The sequence below is a fragment of the Sorex araneus genome, chromosome X, assembly GCF_027595985.1.
Source record: "Sorex araneus isolate mSorAra2 chromosome X, mSorAra2.pri, whole genome shotgun sequence".
Classification (NCBI taxonomy): domain Eukaryota; kingdom Metazoa; phylum Chordata; class Mammalia; order Eulipotyphla; family Soricidae; genus Sorex; species Sorex araneus.
The window spans coordinates 158,970,256-158,980,930 of record NC_073313.1 but is presented as its reverse complement, the minus strand read 5'-3'; the positions used below and the strand labels follow the sequence as shown (position 1 = coordinate 158,980,930).

General features: G+C 60.5%; 1 protein-coding gene across 1 annotated transcript; it reads left to right on the top strand.

Annotated features, from left to right (window-relative positions):
- The first annotated feature begins 359 nt into the window (after positions 1–359).
- Positions 360–9,412, top strand: SLAMF1 (signaling lymphocytic activation molecule family member 1). Its single transcript, XM_004613914.2, has 7 exons — positions 360–438; positions 3,775–4,110; positions 5,557–5,847; positions 5,996–6,085; positions 6,540–6,613; positions 9,101–9,196; positions 9,347–9,412. Exons 1-7 carry the CDS (start codon positions 360–362, stop codon positions 9,410–9,412), a joined length of 1,032 nt encoding a protein of 343 aa, XP_004613971.2.
- Positions 9,413–10,675: the final 1,263 nt, after the last annotated feature.

Below are 10,675 nucleotides of genomic sequence, written 5' to 3'. Positions count from 1 at the left end.
CCCCGGGCGTGCTGCAGGGGAGGGTCCCTGAAATGATGATGCAGAGGTCTGCTCCAGCTCCCCACAGCTGCGCCCCGCAAGCTCAGCTTGGTGCCCCGGGAACCCGCCTCTGGGGGTCCCCTCCCCCGCGGCTCTGCCCGCCCGCCCTCGCCGCCCCCAGCCTCCGGGACTGGGCCAGAGGGGGTGGCTCCTTCCCGCTCTGACCCCCTCAGAGTCCGTGTCTGCTGTGACTCGTACTTCTTGGGAACAGCCCCGCGCGCGGCTGAGCAGAAAAAGCCCCAGCGACACAGGAAGCGGCTGGTTCCTGGTGCGGAGACGCGCGCGCGGCTGCCGCAGCCCTGGGCTCCGTCCGCCAGCCCATGGACTCCCCGAGGCGGCCCTCCCCCCTGCACCTGCTGCTGGCCCTGGCCCTGGCCTGGGAGCTGAGCGCCACTCCAGGTAGGTCCTCCTCTGGGGTCCAGCCCGGCCGGCCGGCGGGGGCCGAGGCTCAGTGCGCCCCTGGGGTCAAGAGGATGGGTTGGGGGGTGGGGGGTGGCTGGGGCTCCCCTGGCCCTGCCTTGGGCAGCTGCTCCGAGTTCCCTGGGGCTCACGCAGCCAGGAAGGGATGGGGGGGTGCCCGGGACCCCCTGACTCCCGGGACTCTCAGCTGAGGCAGCAGCTGTGGCCAGCGTCCCCAGCGCCCCCCCAGACTGCTGCCTGCGGGCTCCCCTCTGGCCAGGGCGGGCAGGGGGGCGCGGGCTGGGCTGGGGGCCCCGTCCCAGGACGTGACTCCCACGTCCAGCAGTGAAGACCCGAGGAGTGGACAGGGTGGAAGTGAGAGCCCCCGGCCTCTCGGGGAACGTGGCTGGCCCAGACAGGTCACGCCAGGGGCCACTTTCCTGGAAGAGAAAGTTCCAGGGCTGAGAGGGGACACCGCTGGGCTTCCCGGGGCCCGGGGCTGCCGCCGTAGGGGGCAGGGGGGGCTCCGCCTCGGAGGCTCTGCCGGGGCACGGAGCAAAGCTCTGGCCACGAGGTCAGCGCCGGGGGTCGGGTCGAGCCTCCTTTTCCCGGATCGGGCCAAGCCCGGCGGGCGGAGAGCCGGCAGCGGGAAGGGGGAACTCCGGCAGGCAGGGGCTTTCAGGGCTGCAGATCCAGCCTGGACTTTTACAGGAAAGGCCCGGAGGGGTCCGGAGCTCTCCCGACCGCACCTCTGCACCTCTCCGAGATCCGGGATGGAAGGGGCAGGACGGGCCAAGACTGCAGGCCCGGCGCCTCTCTGCCAGGCCGGGCCTGAGACCCCCGGCAAGCGCTCAGCCCCTTGGCGTGTGAACCCGCCCTGCCCAGGGCCCGGCTGACCTCCCCGAGTCACGCACGTCCCCCCCACCCCGCCCCCCGAACCGTGACCACACGGCTTCAGGACTTTTACGTTCAAGTGAGGACCTTCTGGTGAAGCCCCAATAAAAACCCAGCGGAAACGCTTTGTGAATGAGGCGGCTAGACCGTGACCACCCAGTGGGCCGAGACGCTGGCCCTTGTGGCCTTCCTCCCCCCCCTGCGCCCCCGTGGTTCCTGCCAGCTGCCCCCACCCCAGTCGAGAAAGTTCACACGTGGCCCCTGCAAACTTTCCGTCCCCACACTGAAGGTTTTGATTTCAATGGGCTTTATTTTTAGAGCTTTTTGGGGTTCATAGCGGAACAGGGTGCAAGGCCCAGAGTCTTCCTGCTCTTTCCTCCCCGCTGGGATTTCGGGGTTTTGGGTGCTGTGGGGTGGGGGAGAGTTTGGGCCGCACCAGGCAGTGCTCAGGGATGACTCCTGGTGCGGTGCCGGGGATGGGAGCGGGGTCGGCCGCATGCAAGGCCAGTGCCCGCCACTGTTTTGTCGTTCTGAGACTCAGGGCCCCCCTGCAGGACTCAGGGAGCTTTGCCGCCCCCTGCCCCAGCTGCCCCCTGCCCCAGCAGCCCCCCAAGGCTGAGCCGAGACACCGTGAGAAAGTGAGGGGCAGGAGCGCCATGACGTTTGTTCCCGGGGCCACTGAGTCACGGAAAAGACTCCTCAGACAGCGGGTTTCAGGGGCGGCTTTGAAGTCCCGTGAGGTTTCCACCCGGTGCCCGGGAGTGAGGGGAGCCAGGTGCCTGCCAGCCCCCACGGAGGCACCATGGCTGGGGGCACCAGGCGGGGTGGGGGTGGGGATCCCTCTGCCACCTGCTCACCCAGAACAGCTGCTTCCTTTCTGGCAGGGAAACTGAGGCAGTGAGAGGAATGGGAAGCGAGACAGCCCGAGTCTTGGGGCTCCCCACAGAGGGAGGAAGTGGAGGGTTCCTACAAGAATCGTGGGTGGGGGGACTGGGGTGATAGCACAGCAGGGAGGGCATTTGCTTTATATGTGGCTGACAGGGGTTCGACCCCCGGCATCCCGTAGGGTCCTCCAGCACCGCCAGTAGTGGTTCCTGAGTGCAGAGCCAGGAGGAACCCCTGAGCATCGCTGAGTGTGACCCCAAAAGCCTAAATAATAATGACAATAATTGCAGGACTGGCAGAAATAACCCAGGACTCAAGAATAGAGCTGAGGGCTGGAGCCATAGCACAGCGGGGAGACCCGGGTTCGATTCCCAGCATCCCATAGGGTCCCCTGAGCACGGCCAGGAGTAATTCCTGAGTGCAGAGCCAGGAGTAACCCCTGTGCATTGCCGGGTGTGACCCAAAAAGAAAAAAAAAATAGAGCTGAGTTCTGACGTCCTGGGGGGCAGCATGCCGGGGTGGGCAGAGATGCCTGAATCAGCCCCGCAGCCTCTGGGGGCGGCTGGGAGGCTGCTGGCTGTGGGCGGGTGCCCGGAAGGTGGCCCCAGCCCCCAGGGGTGCCCCCGTTCTGCCGCAGGAGAGGGGACCTGAGGCCCAGCCCAGGATGCGGGTTTGGGGTGTTGAAGAGTCAGCGCCAGCCTCGGGGTTTCAAAGGTCTGAGAAGGGCTGGGAGCTGCTTCTGCTGGTGCAGCGCTGTGGAGAGGGAAGCCTGGCGGGCTCACCGGGGGAAGCAGCTCCTCGCAGCCCCTCCCTGCTGTCTCCTCGGCCTTGGGTCCCCGGAGCTGCCTTTATGTTTTTTTCTTTTTGGGTCACACCCAGCGGTGCACAGGAATTACCCCTGGCGGTGCTCAGGGGACTGTATGGGATGCTGGGAATCGAAGCCGGGTTGGCTGCGTGCCAGGCCAACGCCCTCCCCACTGTGCAGAGAGCAAAACTCCGCTAGGACCCGGCCCTGGGGCTGGGCACCGCCCTGAGCCCTGAGCTCTGAGTGGGAATTCCCTCCGCCCCCCCAAAACCCCAGTCCTGCTGAGTGCCAGGCCCCTCCAGTCCCCACTGGGGGCAGTGGGGAGATGGGTGGGGTGCTGGCACGCAGTTCGCCGGGCTCAGGGGTCAGCACCCAGCACCCAGAACTCAAGTATTAGCACCCGGCATCCAGCACTCAGAACTCAGCACCCAGCACCCAAGTCTCAGCACTCAGCACCCAGCACTCAGCACTCAGCACCACGGGCCACCAAGCCTTACCATAGAGCCGCAGGTGCCGGCAGAACTCCAGGGACCCATGCTAGGGCCCTGAGCATGGCCTGGCCACCCGTTTGGGGGGACAAGGCTGCATGTGGGCGGCCCCAGCCCCATCGCTGGCACATGGGTTTCTTGGGGACTTTCATACATGAAGAACACGGCAGAGGCCGAGGCAGAGCCAAGACCTCTGAGCCCGCCGCAGGGGAGGGAGCCCGTGGCAGCAGATGGCCCTGGTGATGCCTGCCCTCCCTCCCGCAGGCCGGGCGACTCCCGACTGCCCTGAGGTGGTGGGCCGGCTGGGGGCCGGAGTGGTGCTGCCCCTGAGCCAGGAGGGGGCCCGCAGCAGCCGGAACGCCAGCGTCCGCGTCCTGGTCACTGCCGCCAACTCCTCGGACACCAAGGAGCGCCGCAAGCTGGTGTCCGTCCACCTGCCCGAGGAGCAACACCTGCCCCTGGGCCACCGCTACCGGCTGCAGCAGGAGCCCCGGGGCCTGGAGATCCCGCAGAGCAGGCGGGAAGATGAGCTCTGGTACTACGTGAGCCTCGAGTGGAACTTCACGGTGGAGCAGTTCTGCCGGCACCTGCGGCTCTATGGTAAGGCTTGGCGGTCCCTGGTGCTGAATGCTGGGTGCTGGGTGCTGGGTGCTGGGTGCTGAGACTTGGGTGCTGGGTTCTGAGTTCTGGGTGCTGGGTGCTGAGACTTGAGTGCTGGGTGCTGAGTGCTGGATGCTGAGTGCTAGGTGCTGAGACTTGGATGCTGGCAGCCCCTGGTGCTGAATGCTGGGTGCTGGGTGCTGAGTTCTGAGTGCTGGGTGCTGGGTGCTAATACTTGAGTGCTGGGTGCTGAGTTCTGGGTGCTGGGTTCTGAGTTCTGCATGATGGGTGCTGAGACTTGAGTGCTAGGTGCTGAGTGCTGGATGCTAAGTGCTAGGTGCTGAGACTTGGATGCTGGCAGGCCCTGGTGCTGAATGCTGGGTGCTGGGTGCTGAGTTCTGAGTGCTGGGTGCTGGGTACTAATACTTGAGTGCTGGGTGCTGGGTGCTGAGACTTGGGTGCTGGGTTCTGAGTTCTGGGTGCTGGGTGCTGAGACTTGGGTGCTGGGTTCTGAGTTCTGGGTTCTGGGTGCTAAGACTTGAGTGTTGGGTGCTGAGTGCTGGGTGTTGGCTGTTGGGTGCTGGATTCCAAGTGCTAGCTGAGATGTGGGCCTCCTCCTCCCATGTAAATACCCCCAAAGGGCTGGGAGGACTGGTCAGGGGTTGGAATCAGCCACAAGTGTGTGTGGGGCAGAGGGTGACTAAGACAGAGAAGGGACCAGGATGACAGTAACAGCTGTGAAGGGTCACGCTGGACAAGATCTGCGGGTTAGAAGGAAGTAATGGATATTCCTGATAACATCTCAGTATTGCAAACAGAAATGCAGAGAGAGGAGAAAGCGCCTGCCATAGAGGCGGGTGGGGTGGGGGTGGGGGTGGGAGTGGGGGTGATGGGAGGAACTGGGGACACCAGTGCTGGGGAATGTGCCCTGGTGGGGGGGCGGGTGTTGGAACCCTGTGTGACTGACACCCAACCATGAGCAGCTCTGTGAGGGTCTATCTCACAGCGATTCAATTAAAAATCCCACAGCTCGTGTCTGGGGCTGTTTGTATAGGAGGAGGAGGGTCACAGGTCACACACTTGCTCGCCCCAGACCTCACCCCCCCCCCGAAAATACTGCAGCCTCGAGTCCCCGTTTGCAAATTTTGTTTGAGGGGCCGGCAGTGGGCAGGGCAAGTGCCTTGCCCACTGCCAATCCAGCCTTGATTCCCACAACCCCCGATGGTCCCCCGAGTCCACCAAGAGTGACCCCTGAGCACAGAGCCAGGAGTCAGCCCTGAGCATCGCTGGGTGCGGCCCCAAAGCACAAACAGATGAAGGATTTTGTCTGGAACTGGGTTCTCCCCGATGTCACAAGCTTAGGGAGCAGACGGGGGCAGGTGGCCGGCCAGGAGGGCGCGGTGTCCTGGGAGAGGGGCTCAGTGTCCACTCCGCCCCTCCTGACAGAGCAGGTCTCCGCCCTGGAGATCCGGGTGCTGAACCACACACAGGACGCCGGCAGCGGGAACTGCAGTGTGACGCTGGCCTGCCAGGCCGAGCGGGGGGACAGCGTGACCTACAGCTGGAGCCTGGACACTGGCAGGGGGCCCCCACTGGGCACGGCCAGCAGCTCCCAGCTGCTGCACCTGGTGCTGGGCCCGCAGGGAACTGACCACCTCTACGTCTGCACGGCCAGCAACCCGGTCAGCACGCAGGTGCAGACCTTCCAGCCTGGGCCCCTATGCGGGCGGCCGCCAGGTACGTGCATGATGGACGCGCCCCTCCTGCCCGCGAGTCCGCCTGTCCACTACTCACCTCCCCTCACTCGCCCCCGCCCGCTCCCTGCTGCTGCCCAGCCAGCCGCTGGCCGCCCGCACACTTCCTCTCCGATCTGCCTCTCCCCCAGGGCCAAGACGGTGGAGTCCCTACATGGCGCTGCTTCTGCTCGTGCCCCTGGCGGCTGTCCCCGTGCTGGTGGCCCTGCTGGCCAGGAGAGGTAGGCGTGCAGCCCTCCCGTCTGTCTGTCCAGGGGCAGGTCCGGCCGCCTGACGCCATTTCAAGGCAGGGCCTGAGACCAGCTGTGGTCAGCGGGGGCACATACAGGGTCTCATACGGGATGAAGAGAGGCCATTGGAGCACCGTGGCCTCCTGGCCTCCTTGCCTGCCTCAGGATGAGGAGGACACAGGGTGGCCTGTGGCCCCTCGCATGGAATCCCTGCCGGGAAGGCTGGTGCACGGGGACCCCGGGGAAACCCAAGACCCCTCTTGAATCTAGCAGCGTCCACCGAGACGCAGCCAGTCCCGGTGAATGGCAGACAGCTGCTATGGGCAGCAGTGGCCTGTGTCCTCCCCTTTGGGGAGGGTGGTCTGGAGGGCGGCTACAGTCCAGACAGCTCGGGGCAGACACAGGGGCGGGGGCAACTCTGGGCCTCACTGTGTCCCCCTCCCAGGTAAAGCAGAGCTGAGTCAGCCAGCCGAGAAGGCCGCCAGCCTCACCATTTATGCGCAGGTGCAGAGAGCAGGCGTAAGTCCAGGGGCCACTGTCCGGGGCGGGGGGGCGGGAGGGGCGACCAACCGCTCCAAGGGGAACCGAGAGGCAGAGCAGGAACAAACGTGCCTGCTGGTTCTTAGAAACGAAGGCGGGTCCTGCTGTGGGCAGACGGGAAGCCAGGCCCGGGGGACACCGGGACAGCAGGGCGGAGGTGGACGTTGCCGGGGAAGCAGGTGTGGCTGTGATGAGACAGCCCAGAACCTTCAAGGTGGACACTTAGGAAGGAGAAGGGAAGGGGCCTGCAGAACTGTGGCTAAGTACCAAGGTGCTACTGCGTCTCAGCCATGTAGACGCAGAGGGCACCGTCCAGCCCTTCAGGTGTGGCCCGTTGGCACCCAAGAGTGTGATGCATAAAACACTAAATTAAAGCATTGTGGCGCCCAGGAGAGAAAAACGTAGTTCTCTGCTGCCACCTGGTGGCAAATTATGCTCATTACATAGACGGCCCTATTGAGGTCCCTTTTTTCTTTTTATTTTATTATTATTATTATTTATTATTATTATTATTTTGGTTTTGGGTCACACCTGGCCATGCACAGGGGTTACTCCTGGCTCATGCACTCAGGAATTAGTAATTACTCCTGGTGGTGCTCGGGGGACCATATGGGATGCTGGGGATCGAACTTGGGTCAGCCGCATGCAAGGCAAACGCCCTCCCCACTGTGCTATTGCTCCAGCCCCTAATTTTTATTTTTCACTGTAGGAGTACTGCTATTTATTTCAGCCACTGATTAAGCTGATTGAATTGGTCATGAACCCCACATTACTTTTTTAATTTAAATACTTTAATTTTTAAGTAAAAAATTTTAAATACAATACTTTAAAAATATTAATTTGGGGGGCTGGAGTGATAGCACAGCGGGTAGGGCGTTTGCCTTGCACGCGGCCGACCCGGGTTCGATTCCCAGCATCCCATATGGTCCCCTGAGCACCGCCAGGGGTAATTCCTGAGTGCAGAGCCAGGAGTGACCCTTGTGCATCGCCAGGTGTGACCCAAAAAGCAAAAAAAAAAAAAAATATTAATTTGGGGCCGGAGCGATAGCACAGCGGGTAGGGAGTTTGCCTTGCACGCAGCCGACCCAAGTTCGATCCCCGGCATCCCATATGGTCCCCCAAGCACTGCCAGGAGTAATTCTTGAGTGCAAAGCCAGGAGTAACCCCTGAGCATCACTGGGTTGTGACCCAAAAAGAAAAAAAAAATTGAATATTTGAATATTTGGATATTATTCGAATATTTGGATATTATTTGAATATTTGAATATTAATTGAATTTAATTACTTTTAAAGTACTAAATTGAAATCTTGTAAACAAGCGAACTTTTAGAACCCCCGAAGAGAAAACCGTAGGTCTCTGCTGCTACCTGGTGGCTGATAATGTTCACTACACAGTTGGCCCTACTGAGGTCCGTTGGTTTTTTTTTTATTTTATTTTATAAGGTAGTTCATAATATTTGATTATATTTAATATTCAGAAATCATTCCCACCACCATATTTGGGATGTTTCCGTCCCAAGCCCCAAGCCCTGTCCCAAAGCAGAACCAAAATAATATACTTTGTATTGTTTGTTATGAAAAACCACTAAAAATGCTACCAAAAAAATATCCATAGAGAAAAGAGTGTAAATGTAAATATTGTTCTATTTTTGCAGGGGCCATTAAGATCTTCTTTATGATATCAGTAAGTTAATCAATGGCTGAATAAATACCAGTACTCCTACGTTATAAAAAAAAATATCACTAACATGTTATTAAAGGTTAAGCGTTGTGAACTTTCATATATATACGTAGGAGTACTGATATTTATTTTAGCCATTGAATTGGACATGAACCCCACACTACTTTTTTAAATTTAAATACTTTAGTTTTTTAAGTAAAAATTTTTTTAAATACTTTAAATTTTTAAAATGAATATTCGTGAGCTAGGAGGTCCCAGTCCCTTTGCAGCCTCCAGCCCTTCTAGGTGTGGCCGGTTGGGACCCGAAGGTGAGATGCATAAAGCACTAAATTAAAACGTCGTAAACAAGCGGCCTTTTGGGGCCCAGATGAGAAAACCGTAGGTCTCTGCTGCCACCTGGTGGCTAATAGTGTTTACTACACAGACGGCCCTGCTCAGGTCCCGGTTTCTTTGCAACCTCTGGGCACCCCACATCTGCTGTCCCCTGTGTGATGACCAGGCTCCCAGGGAGCCTGGGCTGCCCCACGTCCAAGCACCCTCCTTTCTTCCTGTGTGACGCAGAAGCCCCGACGTGCCGTATGTGTGTGTGTCCACGTGTCCACCCTAGACTTCTTTTTCCCTAGGAGAAAAAAATCAAAGCTCCTGACTCGTCTTTATTCTAAGCAGCCTTTGGGGCTTTACTGGTCCCTCCTCTAGAAACAGCTTCACTGGGAGCACAGAAAGGGGGCAAGGAGGCCAGTGGGGCAGGGAGGGGCGGGACTCATCCGCCCTGGCTTTTCCTGCAGTCGCTGCACAGGACAGGAGCCAGCCCAGAGCCCCAGGAGGACCCCTGTACCACCATCTACGTGGCAGCTTCAGCGCCCGCCTCTGAGTCTGCCCAGGTGAGGCTTCTGTGCCCCTCTGCAGGGGTGCAGGGGTGTAGGGATGCAAGGGTGCAGGGGTGCGGGGGCTAAAGGGACGAGTCAGACGGAGGGCAGGGGCACTCGGATCTCCAGCTCCACCCTGACATGCTTCTCTTTGCACCTGTGCAGCCCACGCCGGGCCCCGCTCACTGCCCGCGGGTGCCCAGCTACATCACGGTCACTGCCGAGAGCTGACAGCGTCGGACGCAGCTGAGGGCTTCCTGCAGAGACGGGAGGGAGCCCAGACCAACACTGAAGGTGGCACGGGGGGGCACGTGATGCCACTCCTGGCCCCGCCCACTGGCGTATCCTCGCGCTGGCTCTGCCCGTGGGGCGTGCCTTTGTGCTGGCTCCGCCCCTGGGGCGTGCCCACTCATTGCTCCGCCCATGGGGCGTGTCCATATAAGACTTCGCCCCTGGGTGTGCCCTGTGTGGCTCCGCCCCTGGGTGTGTTTACATATAGCTCCGCCCATGGGGGGGCCAAGCTTGCATATAGCTCCGCCCTGGGGCCTATCCCTTGGGCTTGGCTCGTTAGGGGGCGTGTTTTCATGTGGATGTCGTCCCGGGGGCGTGTCTTTTGCTGGCCCCGCCCCTGGAGGGGGCGTCTTTCCTTCTGGACCCAGAGTGGCACTACACGGAGCTGAAACCGAGGCGTTCGGAGCAGCTCCCTGTCCGGCGGGAGGAGCTGATGGACCTGAGACAGGCCACTCTAGGCCACTGGACCCCAAAGGCAACAGCTGGAAGCACGGTGCAGTCCCTTGGCAGAGGGCTGAGGCCTGGCAAGATAAGGGGCAGCTGGCAGCCGTTGTGGCCTGGCTTCTCTCAGTGACCAGTGGGAGATGGGTGGACACACCTTGATGCCTAGGAAGCACGCAGCAGCGGCCAGGGTGATGGTCCAGGGCTGGAGCCCGCAGCACCGGGAGGGAGTGACCTCCCCTAAAAAAAGAAAAAACACTGATAGGAGTCTATGAAATAAGCTACGAGTCTGTATTTTATGTGCGGAAGCCAGAAGCTAGAATATTAATAAACTGAGAGCATGGAGTTGTCTGGGCTGGAGTCAATGAAAATCAGGGAGAAATTTCTAGCACGGCGGGGCTGCGGTGTCCAGCTGGGCGTCCCGTCCTGGGTGCTCTGGTCTCCACAGGAGAAGGGGCCAGCTGTCGAGAACACGGAGGCACACGTCAGCCACTGTGTGCATTGTAGCGGCCGCTGCAGGCAGTGTGAGTGAGGGTCACTGGCCCACTCACTGCGGCTACGAGCTGACCCTGGGTCTGGCACCCGCACACCAGAGCTGCCGTCACCACAGCCCTATCGGGACGGCCACCAGCACCCGCTGCCTCTGGCTTCCCCTTGCTTCCTCCTCGCTTGGTTATCGTTCCCCCCCGTCTGTCCCTGCCCGCCCGGGAAGGTTGACTCCCTCTAGTGCTGCAGTTCCTCTGCCGTGACTGTGACGGCCGC